This window comes from Mobula hypostoma, chromosome 10, assembly GCF_963921235.1.
Source record: "Mobula hypostoma chromosome 10, sMobHyp1.1, whole genome shotgun sequence".
Taxonomy (NCBI): Eukaryota; Metazoa; Chordata; class Chondrichthyes; order Myliobatiformes; family Myliobatidae; genus Mobula; species Mobula hypostoma.
The window spans coordinates 100,908,284-100,933,583 of record NC_086106.1 but is presented as its reverse complement, the minus strand read 5'-3'; the positions used below and the strand labels follow the sequence as shown (position 1 = coordinate 100,933,583).

Sequence of the window (25,300 nt, the reverse complement as noted above, 5' to 3'; positions counted from 1 at the left end):
GTGAAGTTGGCATTACTTGGGAGAGGGTTCATGGTAATCTGAAATGTTTGAAGGTAGATAAGTCACCTGAAATTAGATGGTGTAAACCTAGGGTACTGTAAGAGGTGGCTGAAGAGATTGTGGATGTATTAGTAGTGATCTGGCAAGAATCACTAGATTCTGGAATTATTCCAGAAGACTGGAAAGTTGATAATGTCATGCCACTCTTCAAGAAGGGAGAGAATCTGAAGAAAGGTAATTATAGGCCAGTTAGTCTGACCTCCGTAGTTGAGAAGATGTTGGAGTTGATTGTTAAGGATGTGGTTTTGGGTACTTGGAGGCACATGATAAAATAGGCTGTAGTCAAATTGGTTTCCTCAAGGGAAAATCTTGCCTGATGCATCTGTTGGAATTCTTTGAAGAAATAACAAGCAAAATAAGCAAAAGAGAATCGGTTGATGTTGTGTACTTGGATTTTCAGAAGGCCTTTGACAAGGTGACACACATGAGTCTTCTTAACAAGTTAAGACCCCATTGTATTAGAGGAGGAAGGATACTAACATGGGTAAAGCAGATGCTGATTGGCAGGAGGTAAAAAGTGGGAATAAAGGGAGCCTTTTCTGTTTTGCTGCCGGCGACGTGGTGTACCATAGGGGTCTACGTAATATGTCAATGGATGAAGGAATTGATGGCATTTCAGGATGTATATTTATACATTTCTCTGACATTAAATGTACCTTTGAAACCTTTGAAGCATTGTTTTAAAGTTTGTGGATGATACAGGTAGTTTGAGGAAGCAGAGAGGCCTCAGAAGGACTTAGACAAAATAGGGTAATGAGCAAAGAAGTGGCAGATGGAATATAGTGTTGTGAAATGTGTTAGATAGAAGAAATTAAGGGTAGACTATTTTCTAAATGGAGTGAAAATTCAAAAATCTGAGGTGCAAAGGGACTTGGGAATCCTTGTGCAGGATTCCCTAATGGTTAATCTGCAGGTTGAATCTGCGGTGAGGAAGGCAAATGCAATTTTAATATTCATTTCAAGGGGATTACAATATAAAAGCAAAGAGGTAATGTTGAGACTTTATAAAGCAGCAGTGAGACCTCACTTGGAGTATTGTGAGAAGTTCTGCGCCACATTATCTTAAAAAGAATGTGCTGGCATTGGAGATGGTTAAAAGACGTTCGTGAAAGTGATTCCAGGATTGAACAGCTTGTCATATGAAGAGTGTCTGATGGCTTGAGGTCTATATTCACTAGAATTCAGAGCCATGAGAGCTGAATGAATGGTGAAAGGCCTTGATATAGTGGATGTGGAGAGGATGTTTCCTATGATGGGAGAGTCTAAGATCAGAGGACACAACCTCAGAATAGAGGGCCATCCTTTCAGAATGCAGATGAGGAAAAGTTTATTTATCTAGAGAGTGGTGAATCTGTGGAATTCATTGCCACAGATGGCAGTGGGGTTGAAGTCTTTATGTATATTTAAAGCAGAGGTTGATAGATTCAGGATTGGTCAAGTGCTGAAGGGATATGGGAAGAAGGCAGAAGATTGAGGCTGAGAAGAAAATAGGATCAGCCATGATGAAATGGCAGAATTGGCTCAATGGGCCAAATGGCCTAACTCTGCTCCAATATCTTAGCGTCTTATTGTCATATGGGCTAAAATAGATATTAACAACTATGGGGACTTATTTACATCATTTAAAACTCCCAAACAAGTTCAGATATGTTTGAAAACACTTTTTATAATCCTCTCAGCTATTTCCACTAATTGAGAAAGAAAAGGAGAACACCCAGTCCCCTGCTTCACCCACATGAGCTTAATCTTTTGCGAGTGGTCAGAGTCTTCAGTAAGTGAACAGGATTTACTGTAACCTTGAGTTCTGATGGTAAACTCCAAAAGCTGTCAAATATTGGTGTGCAGTCAGCAAAACAGCACTGATCAGTTGCCATCAAGTTTTAGACTTCCATGTTTGCACAAACATATGCGAGTTCGGAATCCACTGCACAGCGGATCAGCAGAATCTCGGCACAGGACTGCCAAAATTTCCCAGCAAATTCCAACCGATATAAAAATCTCCTCAAAGCTCTGTCTTAAATTTGGAACCTTATTGTTGTTATTCAGTCTGTCATTTTTTGAGTACTTTTGCAGTTCATGAGGCCTATTTTTAACTTTCCTCTGGTGATGGACTCTGGCATACAACAAACGACAAGCAGAGAGGAATCAGTTGAACTCTGTTCTCTACTTTAGAAGACCTTGTCTTGCAGACGATCTCGTATTCCTATCACATACATACCAGCACCAGCAAGAGAACATTCAGAGCCTGAACACCTTTGGTGGACTGGTTGGGCTCCAAGTCAGTCAGAGAAAGACTGAGATCATGACACTTAATGTAGAGTCTCTTCCTCCCGTCAAGGCATATGGTATCGAGTTACCCAGCACTGGCAGATTCACCTGCCTGGGCAGCATTATTCGGCAGGATGGTGGAACCAAGGATGATAGTCAGTGCAGACTCAGCACAGCTAGAAGTATCTTCAGATCAATGAGCAATATTTGGGGATCAACATAGTACAGTGTCCACACCAAGGTGAAGTTTTACCAGAGCTGTGTTCTGTTGACACTCTTGTATGGGTCAGAATGCTGGCGCATGACAAAAAGTGACCTTGCCAAGCTGCCGTCATTCCACACCATGAGCCTCTGGAAGATCCTCCGCATTTTCTGGTCAGGAAAGATTTCCAACCACGCCCTTCTCCTTCAGTTTCACCAAGAGGACATGGCCACCACCATCATGAGGATACACTGAAGATGGACTGGGCATGCGATGAGAAGAGAGGCCAACTCCCTCCCGCACTTCATTGGGACTCTGAAGGGCAGAGGAAATGCGGGAGACCAAAGACAAGTTAGTGCTGTACCATAGAGGCAGACATGAGGACCCTGAACCATGCCTGGGGCACAATAAAGAAGATGGCCAACTAGAGACAGAGATGGAGGACCTTCTTTGCTGCTCTAAATGCCAGCAGCATAACAGGCAGTGACTTACTCTTCACACAGAGACATAAAGAGGTTTGTCAACAAAATAAGTCTGAAGTGTTTCTTTCCCTTGATTTCCTTGATAAGTTAATGGGTTGCTTATTGATTAGTTTCTGGGGAGCAGGATTTCCAATTAACATATTAAGCACAAACAACAGGAATTCTGCAGATGCTGGAAATTCAAGCAACATACATCAAAGTTGCTGGTGAACGCAGCAGGCCAAGCAGCATCTGTAGGAAGAGGTGCAGTCGACGTTTCAGGCCGAGACCCTTCGTCAGGACTAACATATTAAGCATGTCTCTTTCTGTTTAACCATGCAAGGTTATAGCAATACTTACACAAAATCAGAATTTCAGATCCTTGTCATGTAAAACTATCATAGAATAATATGATTGGGACCATATGAAATAACTTTTGAAAGTCATTACAATATCCACAGCGTTTTCCTTAACATCAAACACATTCAATTCAATTAAAATAGCAAAACATGAAGCTTCCCTTTTCCTATCTCTGCTGACCGACAACCGCGCCCCCCCACTCCCCAACCTTTACAGGAATGATCCATTCACATATACTGAGGAGGTATTCTTGTGTTCAGCAATCCTTAAAATGGGATGACTGGAAACTGCCAGTTCAATGTCCAATAACATATTAGACAAGAATAAATTAAGAATAAAAAAAATAAGCCTGAATTAAGTAGACTATTTAATAAGGACAACATCACAAGATTAGAAGAAAAAGTACACAATTCAAAAATATGGTTAGTTATTAGTTTTTCTCTCAGAAATTAAGGATGATAAACTGGGTTAAAATCTCTCATGAGTGTACTCAGTTCTGCTTTTTGCTAACCAATGGACATCTAAAGAGTAATACAGGAATAAGGGCTTGTATTTATTTAGCATCTTTCACTATCAGTGAATGCTCTCAAGCCCTCTAGCTTAGGTGAGACACTTTTACCTGGGTGCTTCAGGGGTTTGGAAGCTTATAAATGGCAGGAACACCATTCTATAAACAAAGTAATAATGATCTTTTTGTGCATTAGTCCTCAAAGTTTATTCTGTTGCCTTTACCTGTATGGACACAGCATACCTGTCATGCTACCTGTCTGTTGTTTTAGTTATGTTTCTCTTTATTGGGACATTTAAGAGCACAGTACCACTGACATTCTGGGATCAGTGACAAACACTGGCACTCCAAGTATGATAAAGTCCTGACGAAGGGTCTCGGCCTGAAACGTCGACTGCGCTTCTTCCTATAGATGCTGCCTGGCCTGCTGCGTTCACCAGCAACTTTGATGTGTGTTGATAATGTTAAATGCTGAGTAAAGCTTGCTCCACCAATCTTATGAGTTAGCATTAACCTTAAAAAGGAGCTTCTAATGTAATTTCCAGCATCAGCCATTCAATCATCTTGCAAAAATAAAAATCCAATGTGCATCAAATGTATAGAACTGTCAGGATTTGGATAAAGATTGTCAAAGAGTTGCATGAGCAGAAGAGAAAGACAATCATGTCATTTGGACGGCTTGTGTTGGAACCTAGTCCTTGAGAACCTAACAGCATGTCTGTGATTTTTATATGAGATTAAAAAAATGACAAATATGGTTTGCACCGAAGTCTATAATCAATTTAATGTTTAGATTGCACTGTAGATACCGACCACTTTGTATGTTCAAGACATGATGCTTGTCCAGAGACCACCCGCCGAGATTGGAGGCATCTTTTTCAAATCCTTGAAGAATTGCTGTTCTTTTCTCCCAGAGTATCAAATCAGGGCAGGTTTCGTATTCGTAACCCACTGAAACTGAGAAACAATAAAATAAAACTTCAAATCTCTTCATATAGAGATTACACTGTATGTTGAAATAGAGACATTATATATTTCAATTAAACATTTTTCAGTAATAACTCTGTGGGGGAAAAGCCAATGATCTGTATAAAGCAGTGGTTACCTGCTCTTGGAAGATGGAAAACAATCACTGAAAAATTTGCCTTAATTGCGCAGATCAAATCTTAAGGGTAAACTAAATAAAAGGAAATAATTTGCAAATTGTACTCCTTTTTATCATACTGTATGCAAAAAAACGTGGAAAGAATAACAAAATTAAATAGTAGAATTGATTGTGATACAAGTCCAAAATGTAACACCCACTCAAATAAATATATTATAACTAACAATAAGAGTTCTGTGATGCACATTTGTTAAAAGCAAGATCAGTATAATGTTTTCCAAAATATTCCATTAAATGACATTAGCAAAAAAACAACCAAGCATTTTTACAAATAATGCACACATGGCAAAATATTGTGGAATATTTATGTAGTTATAAGAGGGTCAGCAACTTTAAATTCCTCAGTGCTATCATTTCAGGGGAACTAGTACATAAGTACAATTATGAAGAAAGCATGGCAGCACCTCTACTTTCTTAGAAATTTGCTCAGATTCAGCATGGCATGGAAAACTTTGAGAAACTTCATTAGATATATGGTGGTGAGTATGTTGAATTGCTTCATCACAGCCTGGTATGGAAAGGCCTACAAAAGGTAGTAGATACACCCAGTCCATCACTGGTCAAGCCCTCCCCACCACTGAGTACACCTACACGGAAAGCAGCATCCATCATCAGGGACTCCCACCACTGAGGGCAGGCGCTCTTCTTGCTGCTGCAATCAGGAAGAAGGTGCAGGAGCCTCAGGACTCACACCATCAGGTTCAGGAACAATTATTATCCCTTAACCATTAGGCTCTTGAACCAAAGGGGATAATTTCACTCAACTTCACTTGTCCCATCACTGAACTGCTCCCACAAATTCTGCACTCACTTTCAAGGACTCCTCATCTCATGTTCTTGATATTGATTGCTTATATCTTATTATTGTTATTTATTTTTTCACTGATCAAGCTGGTAAAACCTGAGGTACGGGCATAGCCAAGCACACTCTTTTGTTAATTGCTGGGAACTTTCAGACTATACTAGTGGTGTTTAGTATTGTGGCTTTCTGAAAATTTACATAGATATTACTGAATAGCCCTAATTGTTCATACTATTAGTGTCTTTGGGATGACACCAATTGCAGATATTACCATTGCAACAACGTACATCTGGTTCATGTTCCAAAGTCTTTCAATTTCCTCTTTTAATTCAGCATATTTCTAGTGTTTTTCACTTATTGATGTCTGTAAGTTATGTGTATTTGGAATGGCTATATCTATTAAATAAATTTGCTCTTGTTTGTTTATCCTGTGTTATTATATCTGGATGGTTATTATAATTTGTCCTATCTATAATAACTGATCAGTCATAACATAATCTGTGGTATTTTGACTCTAAAATTGGATCAGACTTGATTTCATTTATGAGTTTGTATTTTAAAGCAAGCTTCTGATGAATGATGTGTGCTACTTGATTGTGCCTATGTCAGTAATCAGATTTCTTCAATTATTGTTGTTAAATATTATATTATTGCTATTTCTTATTTCCTTCTTTTTGTATTTGCACTGTTTGTTGTCATTTGTAAACTGGCTATCTGCCCTGCTGTTGCAGTCTTTCATTAATTCTATTATGATTATTGGATTTATTGAGTATGCCCACAAGAAAATGAATCTCGGGGCTGTATATGGTGATATATACTGTCTGTACTTTGATACTAAATTAACTTCGAACTTTTGAGTTTTTATTATTATAACTTACCCTCTACTTCAGTGAGACCAGAAACTTTCTGCCCATAAACATCTGTTTTGTTCCATGTGAAAGTATAAGCCAGGTCAGGCCTGGCAGGAAACAATTTCTGGAAGAGCCGTCCCTCAATAGCAATTGTAAGATGAACCTTGATTAATCCAGTTGGAATAGAAGAATGAGTCATGATAATCCTCAATAATGATTTATATCCAGGAGCACGGCTGCTGAGGTAACTGAGCTTCACAAAACTGGCTGGGATAGCAATCTCTTCCTGTACAACCTGGCAAGAAAGGTTAATGTCTTTGAGTTTGAAGTATTTTTGTAACAGAAACAAAGGATAAACTGTATGATCCAGCACAAGTAATCTTTTTACTTAATGTCATCATTTTCTTTACAAAAAAGACTGAAAATCATAATTTTTACCTTAATTTGATTTTAGATTACTGTTAGAATGACAAAAATACAATCTTCTCCTTCTGCTGGTCAAAGCATTCTTTGAAAACTTAGTTGTGGTTATCTTAAAGTAATGCCTGGAGGATTATTGAATAAATTGCCGGATAAATTTCTAAGGGCCAGCATGAATCAATAAACAGTGACAGGTTAATCAAGGACAACTAGCATGTATTTGTTAAAAAAAAGATCATGACTGACCAACATAATTGAATTTCTTGGCCATAAGTCTTTGAAAGTGTCTTTAGTAGATAAGGGAAAGGTTAAGTAAGTAGATGAAATGCTCATCTTTATTGGCTAAGTTACAGAATGCAAGAGCAGGGATGTCTAAACATACTGTGAAAACATTAATTAGACCTCTGCTAGAATACTGTGTGCAGATCTGGTCACCACACAGCAGAGAATTTGTGAAAGCAATAGAAATAGAGCAGAGAGACAATAAATCATAAACACAGCAATTCTGCAGATACTAGAAGTCTGGAGTGACATGCAAAATGTTGGAAGAACTCAACAGGTCAGGTAGCACCTATGGAGGGGATTAAACAGTCGATATTTCAGGCCGCTCCGAAACGTCAACTGTTTATTTCTCTCCATAGTAGAGAGGGGGAGAGAGAGAGAGAGAGAGAGGGAGAGAGAGAGAGAGGGAGAGAGAGAGAGAGAGAGGGAGAGAGAGAGAGAGAGAGAGAGAGAGAGAGAGAGAGAGAGAGAGAGAGAGAGAGAGAGAGGGAGGGAGAGGTGTCAGATTTACTTGAGGGCCAGCAAATCAATGTTGAGGGATGAGGTTGTCTGGGATGGTGCTGTTTTATGTAACAATAAGATTAAAAAGGAAGTTGAACAGAGGTGCAAAAAATCTATGAGGGGCGAGGATCCCACAAATAGGAAGATATAATTTGGGAGCATCGATTTAAGTTATTTGACAGAAGTATCAGAGAGGAGTTATAACTTCCACTGCTCTGTTTTAAGATCCTGAAATTAAGATTTACTTAACGTCTATTTGTGAGAAGGTTGTTTCCTCTGGTGGGGAAGTCTAGGACCAGTGGGCACAGCCTTGAAATAGTGGGATGTCCATTTAGAACAGAGATGAGGAGGAATTTCTTTCGCTAGAGGGTGGTGAATCTGTGGAATTCGTCCCTACAGGCAGCTTTGGAGGCCAGGTCACTGGGTGCATTTATGGCAGTGGTTGATAGGTTCTTGATTATTCAGGGCACAAAATGTTATGGGGGAAGACAGGAAAATGGGGTTGAGAGGGAAAATAGATCAACCATGATGAAATTGCGGAGCCGGCTTGATGGGCCAAAAGGCCTAATTCTGCTCCTATGTCTTAATTTTTGACTGGCATGGACGAGATAGGCTAAATTACCTCCTTCTATATGGTACCTTTCTTATTATTCCAGGATGAAACCAGTACAGATATCTGTCAGAGGTAAATAGTTAGATGCTTTAATAAAGATGTTATAACAGAATACCCAGCACAAGATTATGAGGGCACATGGATTATTGAAAGCGAAGTCTTGTTTGACCACTTTATTAGTGTTCTTTGAAGAACTAAAATGTCAAGTGATCAAATGAGGACCAGCAGCTAAACAGCACTGAGATTTCCAGAAGGCATTTGATGACAAGTCACACGAAATGTTACTGCAGAAAATAAAATGTGGGAGGTGACATATTGGCATTGGTAGAACTGGCAAAGAGGAAGCATAGTCCAGGCATAAATGGGTTGTTTTCTGGTTGACCAGTTGCAACAAATGATGCACCAGAAGTTGTTGCTGACAAAGAAAGATAGGAAAGTAAGTTGTGAAATTAGTGAAAAGAAACTGAAAAGGGACATAAATAACTGAATGACTGAATAAGTGTCTGGCAAATAGTAGATGTGAGAAATTGTAGACATGTTACAAAATAATAATGCTTAATACCTAATATTGAGAGATTACATAACTCAGAACTGGAATGAACTGGACCATTCAGGGCCCCAGGTGAGGCGACACTTCACCTGTGAGCTGGCTGGGGTGATATACTGCATCTGGTGCTCCCGGTGTGGCCTTCTATATATTGGCGAGACCCGACGCAGACTGGGAGATCGTTTCGCTGAACACCTACGCTCTGTCCGCCAGAGAAAGCAGGATCTCCCAGTGGCCACACATTTTAATTCCACGTCCCATTCCCATTCTGATATGTCTATCCACGGCCTCCTCTACTGTAAAGATGAAGCCACACTCAGGTTGGAGAAACAACACCTTACATTCCGTCTGGGTAGCCTCCAACCTGGTGGCATGAACATTGACTTCTCAAACTTCCGCTAATGCCCCACCTCCCTCTCGTACCCCATCTGCTACTTATTTATATACACACATTCTTCTTCTTTTTCTCTCTCTCCTTTTTCTCCCTCTGTCCCTCTCACTATACCCCTTGCCCTTCCTCGGGTTTTCTCCCCCCTCCCCCTTTTCTTTCTCCCTGGGCCTCCTGTCCCATGATCCTCTCATATCCCTTTTGCCAATCAACTGTCCAGCTCTTGGCTCCATCCCTCCCCCTCCTGTCTTCTCCTATCTTTCTGGATCTCCCCCTCCCACTTTCAAATCTCTTACTAGCTCTTCTTTCAGTTAGTCCTGACGAAGGGTCTCGGCCCGAAACCTCTACTGTACCTCTTCCTAGAGATGCTGCCTGGCCTGCTGCTTTCACCAGCAACTTTGATGTATGCTGTATGAACTGAGTCTCCTGGTTTTCATTTGTTATATGCCATGTCAGAGTATGATGTAGGTGATCATGGTCTTTCCATGACTATGATTGTTCTTGGCAAATTTTTTCAGCAGAAGTGGTTTGCCATTGCCTTCATCTGGGCAGTGTCTTTACAAGACTGGTGACCCCAGCCATTATCAATAATCTTTAGAGACTGTCTGCCTGGTGTCGGTGGTCGCATAGCCAGGACTTGTGGTATGCACCATCTGCCCCTATAACTTCATGTGACCAATGATCAGATGGTGGGGGTGGTGGGGAGGGAGCTAAACAGGTGCTATACCTTGCCCAAGGGTGACCTGCAGGCTAGCCTTACACCTCCTTTGGTAGAGACTTATCTCCACACCACCATCGGATCCCCTCGTGCATGATTCAGAAAAATCCGATGCACAATAAATTGAGAAACTGAACAGAATGTTATTGTTTATTATGAAGGGTATTGAATACAACAAAAAGGAGGCTATGTTTCAATTAACATCATACCTGATGCATGAATACAGGATTCACCTCCTTATTTATGAATGGAGGTCAATGCATTGGAAATAGCAGGGAAATTTACTAAACCAATATTGGAAAAGAAAAAATTTTCCAATAAGAAAGGAGTGGACAGGCATGGCTTGTATCCATTGACATTTAGAAGAGTATGAGGTTTGAATTGCCTGTCCTAAATGGGCGCAAAGTAATTTTGACAGGGTATATGTGGAGAGGATTCTTCTCCTTGTGAGAGATTCTGGAACTAAAGGTCAGTGTTCAAAAGCATGGGATCACCTATTTAAGACAGAGAAGAGGAGAAACTTTGAAACACTTTTCCTCAAGGGACAGTCTTTGAATATTTAGATAGATAGATAGAAGGATTCTTGGCAAGAAATAAATTCCTGATAAGCAATGGTTGAGGTTATGGCAGATGGACAGGAATGCAAACCTAAGGTTACAATGAAATTAATGATGATCTTGTTAAGTGTTGCAGGATTCAGCTTAAACCATGTCATCAAGTTTGTGGGTGACACAAGAGTGTTTGGCTGCATCAACAGCAATGATCAACTGGAGTTCAGAGAGGAAGGGGAGCTAGTGTGAGAAGAACAACCTAAGTCCGAATGTGGAGAACACCAAGGAAATCATTGTGGACTTCAGGAAGGTGCAGATGAATTACGCACCTTTGTGATTACATGGCTCCTCCGTAGAGAGAGTTAAGTGCACTAAGTTCCTGGGAGTTTACTTCATAGATGACCTCACTTGGTCCCTTAATATCACCTCCCTGAACAAAATGGCTCTGTCTCCACTTCTGAAGGAGATTAGAGCAAGTGAGGCTCCCCCCTCCCCATTTTAACTGAATTTTATAGGAGCACTATTGAGAGCATTTTGACAAGTTGCATCTCCAACTGGTATGGGAGCACCCGAACATTGCACTGGAAGTCTCCACCAAGGACTGTGAGAATGGCTGAGAGGATCATTTGGGTTTCCCTACCATCCATTGGGGACATTTATTGTGGCACTACGTACGTAGGGCCCTTAGTATTATTAAGGATCCCACCCATCCATTTAGCATCCTCTTTGACTTCCTGCCAACAGGCAGGAGACTCTAATGCATAAAAACAAGAACGGTCAGGATGGGAAACAGTTTTGTCCCTAGACTATAAGGCTTCTGAACTCCCTGCAATATCACATTTGAAGTGTCACTAGTTAACCTGTCCTGGACCTTATAATATTTAATTTATGCACTTTACTTTGTTTATTTATGTGTAATCCAACCTGTAGATTTCATCCTTACTTTCATAAGCTATTATGTGATGTGTGTTATGTATACTACAGTGCTTTACACCCTGGTTCGGAGAAACGTTATCTCGTTTGATGATATACATGTATATAGTTAAATGATGATAAACCTGACTTGACTTGAGGTGTTGGAGCAGGCTTAAGGGGCTCAGTGACTTTCTCCTGCTCCTAATTCATATGTCCATACTTTCTCTATTTAGCATCAGCTGGTAAATTTACCCAGACTGACCATAAATTTGGTGTTGTTTGAAATATTACACCAATATGACTGTGTGTGCTCATGCAGCTGTTGAATCACATCAGTGGGATAGAGTGAGCTTTATACTGCATGTGCCTTTATGAGTTCTGTAAGTTCTTCTTGCAAGTACCCAGGTGGACATATTTCACCTTGGTTGCTTTTAGTAAATGACACTACTTAACTTCTGGAAGTCTTTTTCCCTGAAGTTAACGGCGATGAATTTTGGAAAAGAAGGGCAACACACAACAGCTGCCAATTTATGCATTTGGTCTTCAGTTAGTAAATTAGTTAAGTCTCAGTATTAATGCATTTCACTTTATGCAAGAAATACATCAAATTGATTGACCATTTCAGATCAAGTTACTCAAAGTTACACCCTGAAATAATGGCTGCACATGTGATCAATTCCTCATCGAATCAGTTCTAATAATTACCTTTTTAATACTTACTTCCTAAAATGTGGGGCTACAGTTCTTGAACATGTCCTGCTTCTGTCCCTTCTAGTTTTGGAGATAAACTATTTAAAATGATGTATATCAGTCCTCACTGGTTTGCTGAAAGCAATTCTGCTTCATCAGCTGTAAAGGGCACAATTTCAGTTGATTTGCAAGAGAAATGAGCATATTTATGGGCTGGAAATAATAAATTATTGCTTGTGATCAAGGAATTGACATATTCAGAATAATCATTGAATATAGTGAACTCTGCAAATCCCATATGGTTTGATGATGTCAATTAACTTTGATGGCTGCAAACCAGTGATCAGTCAAAAATGTTTAAATGGCATTTAGTGCCAAAGTCTTTGGGCATCCCAATGCACAAGGCTTTAGATGAAGCTTAACCAGTAAAGGTTGCTCAGTATAATACAATGCCACTCCGGTGAATGATATCTGTTATCTGTCAAGTAGGGTGCCGTGCACAATCCTGATTTGATGGAGACTGACGTGAGAGCATGGAGGAATATCTGGAGAAACTTCTGAAATTCCTGCTTCACTGCTGCTGCTACTGTGTGATCCAGAAACTCCGGAGGAGAAGGCCCCGAGTCCTCAGCTTTGCTTGTTGCTCAGCGGCCGGGGCGAGGTCAAATGCTTGGCAGAGGATTGTGCTCAGGAGGCTGTATCGGAGGGGCTGGTCAGAGGCTCGAAGTTTTCGGACAGACTCAGAGTCAGCTGTGGTCGGGTGCTTCCAATGCATCGGCAGTTGTCGGTGCCTGGAGGTTTATGGCAGGGAGAGTTTCTCCCTTTTGCCGCCTGATATCGGGGACTATCGGGAGTCGATTGGAACTTTGAGACTTTTTTTTTACCGTGCCCATGGTCTGCTCTTTATCAAATTATGGTAATGCTTTGCACTGCTGTAACTATATGTTATAATTATGTGATTTTGTCAGTGTTAGTCTTTGGTTTGTCCTGTTTTTTTTGTGATATCACTCTAGAGGAACATTGTATCATTTCTTAATGCATGCATTTCTAAATGACAATAAATGAGGACTGAGTGTCCTCATAATCTAATCTAATCTATGGTTATGCTATTTGGATAAATATGACAACATTAGAAGTTGGAGCTCAGGATTATCTCCCAATCAGCAGGATGAATTCCATTCCCCTGGAACAAATCCACACTTCCAGTCTCCATGAATCAGCCAGACCTGGTAGTGAAGCTGCTTATTCAGGAGTGAAATGGAAGCTCCCATAAATTAATATTTCCACATTCAGAAGGTGACAATAATGAGTGTGAAAATGTGCTTTGCAAAAATGAGCAGATGATTGTTATTTACATCAGCACTGAAAATAATTACACTTCAGCTCTATTGTCAGAAGCCATAGAGAGTAGGTTCTGAGACTAAACTCTTCCTGGATCATTTCTTTTCACTGTTCTATATTCTCATATTGGTTATATTACTTTCAGAGTGGGTTCTACTACTAGAATTCATAACTTGTACATGAGAAACTGATAATGATAAAGTAATGACTCATTGCATGCCCGATCCAGCTCAAATATGAATCTAAGTTCAACAGTATATAGAAGGTAAAAGTCTTCATGGCTTTGTTATAAGCATAATCGTATTTTCATGGTTCTATATTCCACATTGCTTGCAGTAAGAAAATTGAATACATTTTCCAGCAGAAGGTGAATGAATGCTTTGAAGAAAAGAGCAACATTAATAAAGGATCTAGTCCCATTAGTACTAGCTGATATTGGTACTGAAAGGCATCCTTTACAATTCTTCTCTTTGCATCAACATTCATCACTTTAATTTCATGAATACTTTAATATTGTAATAAGGTTTATATCCCAATAAGTGCAAAGGGAAAACTATGTTTTTACACCAAAACATGAAATAGCTGTTCCTACTTGTATTTCCGGGATGGCTGGTCCTCTCTGTGGACAAGATCCTGTAAACATGGTCAGGGGCGAAGGAAGTACAATTGGATTCAGAGTAGAAAAGCTTCTGAGGTCACAGAGAGGAGGATTAGATTTTACTCTTTTCATGATGACTTTATCCATGACAACAAATTTGTTCCATGGCAACCAGAGAGTGCGGTTTTCAGTGATGAAGGGAGCACGCTCAAAGACTAGTGTGACAGAGATTCCTCCAATTGCTACGAGATCAAAACTGGTATCAAAGAGAGAAAGAATTACAAATAAGTAAATGTTAAGAAGTTGAAATTGGATCAGACTTTGATCTAAATGTAATCTGAGTATCATGGTTGTCATAAATTACATTTTGAAGGACGATTACCATCTAAACCATCTTTGAACACATTAGAAGTTAGCCTTTGATTGTAAGATGTTCTCCCTGTGGAGTATTACTCCATATCAAAAGTTGTACATTCCTTTTAGCTTATAGTATTAATTTAGGAATATCTGAAATATCTGGTCTTATACTTTGTATTTTAAAAGAAATTGAGAAAAAAGTTTTTCTTTCCTTCAGTATGGAACCTGTGCAATTTGAAAATATAAATTTGGTAGTAATAAGAAAACAGATTTTCAATTTATCGTGACACATCAAAGATTTGAAGTATATTTATTATCAAAGTATGTATACAGTATACATCGCTGAGATTCATCTTCCAGCAGGTAGTCACAAAACAAAGAAACACCATGGAACCCATTCGAAGAAAATATCAAACACCCAATGCTTAAAAAAAAGAACAAATCATGCAAAGAGCAAAAAAAAGCAAATGACACACAGAATATTAAACATCAAACTGTAGAGTCCTCAAAATGGTCAAGGACTGTTCAGTTTAGTTCAGTTAAGTTCAGTTCAGTCTCTTTATGTACATTCACTGCAGGCCGCAGATCCAGTCCATCCTGAAGCGCCTCAATCAAATTGCACAAATTAGCATAAAAAAGAGTAATCAGAATTCAGAAACACAAAATACTCTGCAGATGCTGGGGTAACAGCAACACTTACAACACACTGGAGCAACTCAGCAGATTGGGCAGCATCCGTGGAAACAATCATTCAATGTCTCCACAGATGCTGCCCGACCTGCTGAGTTCCTCCAGCGTGTTGTGAATCGGAATTCAGAAATGCGTGTAACAGGAGCTGTAGATTCTTCCAAAAGCAAGTCCACAGCCACTAGTTGCATTGATCTAATCTTGCAGCATGCCACCCAAAACTCGTGAACCTTCCTCTGGCAAAGGAAGACCGCACAAACACAGGTAGACAGCATTGAACATCCACTCGCTTTCTGCTCTCATCCTCTTTGATTTCAATCTTGCTCAATGCTTTAATTGGTGAGAAGTAATGGAGCCATTCGTGGGATTGCACTCTGCCTTTAGGTGCACTCCTTGTTCTCAACCTCGTCGAATTCGCCCAGAGACATCAAAAGCACCAGATTGCTCAGTTGGCCCAAAAACACGTAATCAAAATGTAAATTGCAGCCTCCAATTGCACACCGTTTAGCAGTAGAAGCATATTTAAAAGAAGTAGAAGAAGAAGGAGGAGTTTTGTGAACTGTCTGCAGGATGTTACTATTGGTCGCATTGGTTGCAGGCACCATCTTGAAGATCTCCTACCAGTACAGAAGCTGCTTAACCAATTTTATTCAGTGGATCATAAAATAAAATATATTGTATTCTAGATTCTGTTAACCTTTCAAGGTAGTCATTCTGTCAGAAAGAACCATTATAACAGCAATAGGTAAATGACAACTGAGGGTTAATTATTGTAGTTTTATATAGTGTAAATTTGTCAGCTAAATTCATTTTAATTAGGAATAAATCTTGTTAGATTAAAATTCTTCTGGATCATTAAGAGCAAAGCTAAACAGCATGATAGTTGGGTTTATCTCACTCAACAGAGGGATACTTCTCACAAACAGCTTAACTGAGGTTAGAAACTAAAGGCAGAAATGCAAAGAACAGTTAAGGCAGTGTAAATGAATGCAGGCTTTCTGTTTGGATTCTCTTAATCATCTGTTTTACACCTATCATGGAGTGCATCCAGTGAAGATTTTAATATTTTTGCCATTGAGCTAAGAATAAAACCTAAAGCAAAATGCCTGTTCTATATTGATAGACTAATAAGGAACCACCTGTTGTGCAGGTTTCCTGAAGGTGACATTGGTGTGGAAGGCTGCATTTCAGCTGTATATCAACTTCATCTCAGATATCCTGAGAATATTATTATTGTTAATAATAATAATAATAAGTAGTACTTTATTGACCCCAAGTGGGAGATTCCACCCAGATATGTTGTGTAAGAGCCAACTGCTCTGATGACAGCTTTTCAGTGGAAGTTCTGGCTCAATACAATGGATTCCAGATAACTGGGCCATTGGTTAATCAGGAGGAGCTCTTAAAGAAGAAAAACAAAATTAAGAAAATAGCCAGGATTCCTTTCATTTACCTGGAACAATATGCTGCTTAGTTGGAAGGAGACTGTTGCCGAACAGTTTCCAACTAGAATATGGCGCGTGCACTTGTGTGGCCTTTAGACACAATGTTGTGCTTAGAGTAATCAGTTAACATGCGTTTATGTTCAAAAAGCAGTGATTTTTGTCACTCATGGTTGGTGAGAAATAATCAGTAAGACAAATCAGAATTGTTTTGCTAACTGCAGTTTCAAGCATTTCAGAATCAGAATCAGGTTTATTATCACCAGCATGTGACATGAAATTTGTTAACTTAGCAGCAGGAGTACAATGCAATAAATAATAATACAAAGAGAAAAAAAATAAGTAAAGCAATTACAGTAAGTGTATATATATATATGTATATTAAATAGATTAAAATTAGTGCAAAAACAGAAATACTTATTTAATAAAGTGAAATAATGTTCATGGGTTCAGTGTCCATTTAGGAATCGTATGGCAGAGGGGAAGAAGCTGCTCTGATTCACTGAGTGTGTACCTCCTTCCTGACAGTAACAATGAGAAGAAGACGTGTCCTGGATGATGAGGGTCCCTAATAATAGACGTCACCTTTCTGAGGCACCGCTCCTTGAAGATGTCTTGGATACTTTGGAGGCTAGGGCGCAAGATGGAGCTGACTAATCTTACAACTTTCTGTAGCTTCTTTCGGTCCTGTGCAGTAGCATCTTCCATTCTAGACAGTGATGCAGTCTGACAGAATGCTCTCCACATGATATCTAAAACACGCAGATGACAAACCAAATCTCTTCAAGCTCCAAATGAAATATAGCTGCAGTCTTGCTTTCTTTATAGCTGCATCGATATGATGGGACCAGGTTAGATCCTCAGAGGTCTTGACATTCAGGAACTCCAAATTGGTCGCTCTCCACTTCTGATCCCTCTATGAGGATTGGTTTGTGTTCCCTCGTCTTACCCTTCCTAAAGTCCACAATCAGCTCTTTCGTCTTACTGATGTTGAGTGCCAGGTTGTTGCTGTGACACCAATCCACTAGTTGGCATATCTCACTCCTGTACGCTCTCTTGTCACCACCTGAGATTCTACCAACTATGGTTGTATCATAAGCAAATTTATAGATGGTATTTAAGCTATGCCTAGCCAGACAATCATGGGTATAGAGAATACATCAGTGGGCTAAGCACACACCCCAGAGGTGCACCAGTGTTGATCGTCATCAAGGAGGAATGACTAGTGGTGTTCTACAGGGATCAGTGTTGGGACCTCTTCTTTTTATGCTGTTTATAAATGATTTAGATAATGGAATAGATGGCTTTGTTGCCAAGTTTGCAGATCATACGAAGATTAGTAGAGAGGCAGGTAGTGTTGAGGAAACAGGTAGGATGCAGAAGGACTTAGCCAGATTAGGAGGGTGGGAAAGAAAGTGGCAAATGAAATACAACATTAGAAAATGTATGGTCATGCACTTTGGTAGTAGAAATAAACGTGCGGACTATTTTCTAAATGGGGAGAAAATCCAGGAATCTGAGATGCAGAGGGACTTGGGAGTCCAAAGGCCAGGCCTTTGGGAGTACTTAAGTCAGCGATTGATAGGTTCTTGATTGGACATGACATTAAAGATTACAGGTAGAAGGCGGCGAACAGGGGTTGAGGAAAAGATAGAAAAAAGGATCATCCATGATTGAATGGCGGAGCAGACTCGATGGACCAAATGGCCTCATTCTGCTCCTACGTCTTATGGTTTTATTATCACCAATCTGCACTGATTGTGGGCTTCCGGTTAGGAAGTCGAGGAACCAATTGCAGCGGGAGGTACAGATGCCCAGGTTCTGTAGCTTATTGATCAGGACTGTGGGAATGATGGTGTTAAATGCTGAGCTATAGTCAATGGACAGCATCCTGACATAGGTGTTTGTATTGTCCAGGTGATCTTAGGCAGGGTGAAGAGCCATTGAGATTGCTTCTGCCATAGACCTATTGTGGTGATAGGCAAATTGCAGTGGGTCCAGGTCCTTGCTAAGGGAGGAGCTCAATCTAGTCACGACCAACTTCTCAAAGCATTTCATAGAAAATAGGTGCAGGAGTAGGCCATTCGGCCCTTCGAGCCTGCACCGCCATTTATTATGATCATGGCTGATCATCCAACTCAGAACCCAGCCTTCCCTCCATACCCCCTGACCCCTGTAGCCACTGTAGATGTGAGTGCTACTGGGTGATAGTTATTAAGGGAGCTCACACTATTCTTCTTAGTCGTTGGTCTAATTGTTGCATTTTTGAAGAAAGTGGGAACATCCGACCATAGCAGTGAGAGGTTGAAAATGTCCTTGAATACTCCTGTCAGTTGGTTGGCACAAGTTCTCAGAGCCTTACCAGGTACTCCATCACACTCCTGCCTCCTTGCGGGGGTTCATCCTCCTGAAAGACAGCCGGACATCGGCCCCTGAGACAGAAATCACAGGGTCACCGGATGCAGCAGGGATCTTTATGACTGTAATTACTGTGTATTCTCTCTTTCCATGTGGGCATAGAAGACATTGAGCTCATCTGATAGTGAAGCATTGCTGCTATTGAGTTTTGCTTTGAAGGAAATCATGTCCTGCAAATCCTGCCAGAGTTGACACGCATCCGATGTCACCTCCAACCCTCCTCAGAATTGTTTCATCAATCTTGAAATAGCCTTCCGCAAGTCATACCTGGTTTCCTTGTCCGGACGTGGATCACCAGGTTTAAATGCCAGTGATCTAGTCCTCAGCAGATGACAACCCTCCTGGTTCATCCAGAACTTTTGTTCTGAGAATGTACAGCAAGTTTTTGTAGGTGCATACTCAACCACACAGGTTTTAATGAAGTTGGTAACAACTGCAGCATACTCATCCAAATTTGAAGATGAATTCCTGAATACATCCAGTCCACCAATTCAAAGTAGTCTTGTAAGCACTCTTTTGCTTCCCTGGTCCATACCTTCTTGGTCCTCACTACTGGTGCTGCAGTCTTCAGTCTCTACCTGTACTCAGGGAGTAGAAGTACAGCCAGGTGATCAGACTTTCTGAAGTGTGGGTATGGAATACCATGGGAGGCATTCTTGATTGTGGTGTAACAGTGGTCCAGTGTATTGTTTCCTCTGATGCTACAGTGATTTGTTAATGGTAATTATTTAGTAACTTTTTCAAGCTGGCCTGGTTAAAATCCCCCATGATGATTGTGAAGATGTCAGGGTGTGCTGTTTCATGCATGTTAATCCCAATTGGTCAGATCATTTAGAGCCTGCCTGACATTGGCCTTAGGTGGAATGTACACTGCTACCAAAATGATTGCTGAAATCTCCTGTGGCAGGTAAAATGAACAGCACTTAATTGTGAGATATTTCAGGTCTGGCGAGCAGAATTGGGACAATGCTGATACATTTGAGCACCAAGAGGAGTTGATCATGAGGCATACACCTCCACCTCTGCTTTTGAGAGACTTGACTATCTCTCAAGCTTGGAGATGCTAGAAATGGTCGGGAGTGAAAATGAAACCATTTCTCTACTTTAACAGGCTTGGAATTATGAAGGTATCGACAATCATCTTGAATGTTACAGTTAGAATGAAGATGCAATCCTCTAAAGCTTTGTCTGAAGATAGTTCTTTACCTGTACTAGGTGTCTGCACCAATTGTGTTCATTTACAGTCAATCAAAAGAATACAGTAGATAAATTCTTCTGACAATAACTATTAGGAACCAATGCACAGTTTTATAGTAGTGTAAAGGTATTGATAGTGATCTAATTTGTTCTGTGTTTCATTTAAATATATAATTTGTTGCTCAGTTAAACAGTAGTTTGTCTTTTTTATACTTTTTAACTATTTCCATGAAACTTTGGCTAATTGGGGCAGCTGCTTAATCAGGCCAAAATGCCCTGGTCCTGATGGGTCCCATTTAAACAGAATCAACTATATTTTGTGTCTCAAAGCAAATAGGCAAGATAGCTGTTACTTTAGAAATTAATCCATTACCAAATGTCATAGCCTGTGAATTTAGATAAAAGATATTTAAAGTGTATTTTCATTAGTTGCAGATTATTTTTATTAACTAAATTAGATGAGTTACCTAAGGTGAAATTCAAAGGTTTTTATACATATTGAAAATTTTAACAAAAAAAATGAAATAATATAATTAACTTATAATTATTCACAGAAGACTTTCACCTCTATCATTATTCTTTTCGAAGCATCTTATTATAAAGCATACAGAACAAAAAAAAACAATATTTTTATTTGGTAGGAGATCTCTAATTGCACAATATATCTTTAGTTTTATTGCTATTATTCAGTCAAGTTTTCTCATTACATGCCTCCTGTCTCAGCCCTAGTTTTGTCTCCCCTTGGTGAGAATTCTCCTTGCTATGTGTATATATACTATGTAAATTTAACTCAAAATGCATCTTTAGAATAGGAATACAGTGGGGAAAATGAAAACCATTTTTCTGTACCTGCCATCCTGACGGCTGATGGTGTACCCATAATTGTCATGGTTCAGAAAGCTGATGTTTACACCAACCAGTGGGGTTTCATCCACTGCTGCCACCTGCCCTCGAACAACACAGACACTGCTGAAAGGAGACAACATGCAGATAAACATATTGAAAATAGGATTAAGCAATTCCAATTAATTTTATTCCATATTCCTAAGTTAAGAAAATTGACATTGGTTCCTGTCAGTCATATAAACCCATTGTATATTTAAACAAAGATGAAGGTTTCTCTGTGATGGGTGAACCTGAAAATGGCTTATTTTGATGTTATATCTAATCAGATGCGTGCCTGCATAATACATAGATTTATCTCAACTGGACTACACAGGATTAGACTAACTTGACTAAGTATTCTAATTTATACGTACTTATATTATAGGGAGCTCTTGTTGTTAAGGAGGAATTAGCCCATGCAGGAACTTCATGCAGATGTACAAAAGTAAATTTGCACTAGGATTTTTGTGCTATCCTCACATCAGTAGGAATTTGTGGCAATCAAATATTAAATAAAATAATTATTGCCTGGGTTACTGGAAATTCAAGTACATCCACTATCTTAAGTCTGAAATATTCTCTAAGTATGATATTTAGTTAGACAAATTCTGGTTGAATATCATTCACCCAACTCACACCGTCCACTCTGTACCCACCTCTCACTACCTCACATCAAATTTATTCTTCCCTGTTATATCCGTAGATGTATTCATCAAGGAAGTTTGTGTTGAAAAATAGATCATCTTCTCAGTCATGCATGTTGGTTAACAATAAGTGATCCCTGGCTCAGGATAGTGAGATTCTTGCAAGCTGTTAACTTGAAGCTGCCTCCAAAATGCTCTTTAGCTTCAGATTTAAACTGAGGAAGAGCACTTGCTATTGCACAGGAGTGATATTTCCTTTCATTCAGCTCAAAAGAAACAGAGGTGAATAGCTACAGTTATTAGCAACTTTCAACAAATGAAGACTGAACTATTTATAAGTTAGTAGAGTTGAAAGTTTTTGAAAAAATAACAGAAGCAACACTCTGTTCTAAATGGCCATCTCTTCTTACAAATTTAATCAGCCATGTGGATATGTTTTCTATATTCACAATTTAATATTTTCTAATTCATTGACTCAGTCTACATTTCCTGCCTCCTAAGGAAAGCAGCAAACATAAAAAGACCATAAGACATTGAAGCAGAATTAGGCTATTTGGCCCATTGAGTCTCCTCTGCCATTTCATCATGCCTGATTAATTTCCCTCTCAACCCCATTTTCCTGTCTTCTCCTCACAACCTTTCATGTCCTGACTAATCAAAAACCTATCAACCTCTGCTTTAATTACACCCAATGACCTGGCCTCCACAGCCACCTTTTGCAACGAATTCCACAAGTTCACCACACTCTGGCTCTTCATTTCTGTTCTGCATGGATGCCCTCTATTCTGAGGCTGTGTCCTCTGGTCCTAGACTCTTCCAACATATAGGAAATGTCCTCTCCATGTTCACTCTGTCAAGGCCTTTCAACATTCGATGGGTTTCAATGAGACCCCCTCTCATTCTTATAAGTTCCAGTGAGTAAAGGCCCAGAGCCATCAATTGCCCCTCAAGCTTCTCTGAACCCTCTCCAATGTCAGCACCTACTTTCAATATTCAATATTGAAGATTCAGAAAACTTTATTGTCATTCTAACCGTACATCAGCTCTGCAGGGCAGAATGAGACAACGTTTCCCAGGAGCAGTGCAACCATAACATTAGAAACGCAACACTAAATAATAAACATAACAATAAATAATAAAACACAACAGCCACATGTCAGTTAAAATCAAGTTATAATTGTCCAGTGCAAGTTAAAAGTGTCCAGAGCAGAGTCAGGTAGAGCAGCTATTTAGCATTCTGACTGCCTGTGGGAGGAAGCTGTTTAGCAGCCTTGTGGTTTTAGTTTTAATGCTCCTGTAACGTTTGCCTGATGGCAGAAGAACATGGAGAGGGTGTGAGGGGTCTTTAATGACGTACTGTGTCTTCTGGAGGCATCGACTCTGAAAGAGGTCTTGGACAGAAGGTAGGGAGACCACCAGAAGGTAGGGAGATGCCAATAACATTCTCTGCTCCTCTAACCACCCTCTGCAGGGCTTTCTTAAATAAGGAGCCCAAGGCAGCTCACAGTACTCCAAGTGAGGCCTCACCATTGCCTCTTTGTATCATCTGCAAACATGGCCACAAAGCCATCAATTCCATCATCCAAATCATGTACATACACCGTACAAAGAAGCTGTCCCAGCCCTGACCCCTGCGGAACATCACTAGTCACTAGCAGCCAATCAGAAAAGGCTCCCTTTATTCCTACTTTTTACTTCCTGCCAATCAGTTAATGCTCTATCCATGTTAGTACCTTTCTTGTAATACCATAGGTTCTTATCTTGTTAAACATCCTCCCACTCTGGTAATTCTCTGGTAAAAATGAAGGACTGCTCCCATCCTCGTAATTCTCCTTCTCCCCCTTCCCATTGTGCAGAAGGTAAAGAAGCTTGAGAGTATGTACCACCAGGCTCATGTACCACTGTTATCAAACTCTGAATGGACCTCTCATACACTTAAAGCTCTTGATTTCCTAATCTACGTCAGCATGACCATTGCATTTAATTTTTCTATGTGCACTATACTTTTACTGTAAACTGCAACATTATATTACGACACATCTGGATAGCAGCAACAGGATCGGTCCGAGTCAGTATGGATTTACGAAGGGGAAATCGTGCTTGACTAATCTTCTGGAATTTTTTGAGGATGTAACTATGAAAATGGACAAGGGAGAACCAGTGGATGTAGTGTACCTGGACTTTCTGAAGGTCTTTGATAAAACCCCACATAGGAGATTAGTGGGCGAAATTAGGGCACATGGTATTGGGGGCAGAGTACTGACATGGATTGAAAATTAGCTGGCTGACAGAAGACAAAGAGTAGTGATTAATGGGTCCCTTTCAGAATGGCAGGCAGTGACCAGTGGGATACCGCAGGGTTCAGTGCTGGGACCACAGCTGTTTACAATATATATTAACGATTTAGATGAGGGAATTAAAAGTAACATCAGCAAATTTGCCGATGACGCAAAGCTGGGTGGCAGTGTGAAATGTGAGGAGGATGTTATGAGAATGCAGGGTGACTTGGACAGGCTGGGTGAGTGGGCAGATGCATGGCAGATGCAGTTTAATGTGGATAAATGTGATGTTTGTGGATAAATGTGATGTTATCCACTTTGGTAGTAAGAACAGGAAGGCAGATTATTATCTAAATGGAGTCAAGTTAGGAAAAGGGGAAGTACAACGAGATCTAGGTGTTCTTGTACATCAGTCACTGAAAGCAAGCATGCAAGTACAGCAGACTGTGAAGAAAGCTAATGGCTTGCTGGCCTTCATAACAAGAGGAATTGAGTATAAGAGCAAAGAGGTTCTTCTGCAGCTGTACAGGGCCCTGGTGAGACCACACCTGGAGTACTGTGTGCAGTTTTGGTCTCCAAATTTGAGGAAGGACATTCTTGCTATTGAGGGAGTGCAGCGTAGATTCACAGGGTTAATTCCCGGGATGGCGGGACTGTCATATGTCGAAAGACTGGAGTGACTGGGCTTGTATACTCTGGAATTTAGAAGGCTGAGAGGGGATCTTATTGAAACATATAAAATTATTAAGGAATTGGACACACTGGAAGCAGGAAGCATGTTCCCGCTGATGGGTGAGTCCAGAACCAGAGGCCACAGTTTAAGAATAAGGGGTAGTCCATTTAGAACGGAGTTGAGGAAAAACTTTTTCACCCAGAGAGTGGTGGATGTATGGAATACTCTGCCCCAGAAAGCTGTGGAGGCCAAGTCTCTGGATGCTTTCAAGAAAGAGATGGATAGAGCTCTTAAAGATAGCGGAATCAAAGGTTATGAGGATAAGGCAGGAACTGGACACTGATTGTGGATGATCAGCCATGATCACAGTGAATGGCGGTGCTGGCTTGAAGGGCCGAATGGCCTACTCCTGCACCTATTGTCTATTGTCTATATTCTGAATTTTGCTTTCCTTTTTACGACCCAGATGTACCCGTG

The 25,300-nt window shown here is 40.1% G+C and overlaps 1 protein-coding gene across 4 annotated transcripts in view; it reads right to left on the bottom strand.

The window, feature by feature from the left end:
- The window catches only part of tenm1 (teneurin transmembrane protein 1), a 2,340,669-nt gene that overhangs the window by 155,712 nt on the left and 2,159,657 nt on the right, over positions 1–25,300 (bottom strand). For all 4 annotated transcript variants that reach the window (XM_063060938.1, XM_063060937.1, XM_063060940.1 and 1 more), the window contains 4 exons: positions 21,192–21,311; positions 14,236–14,497; positions 6,705–6,972; positions 4,673–4,816 (listed from right to left, as the gene is read on the bottom strand). In XM_063060938.1, the coding sequence (XP_062917008.1) occupies positions 4,673–4,816; positions 6,705–6,972; positions 14,236–14,497; positions 21,192–21,311 (794 nt within the window). The remainder of the gene's footprint in view (positions 1–4,672; positions 4,817–6,704; positions 6,973–14,235; positions 14,498–21,191; positions 21,312–25,300) is intronic.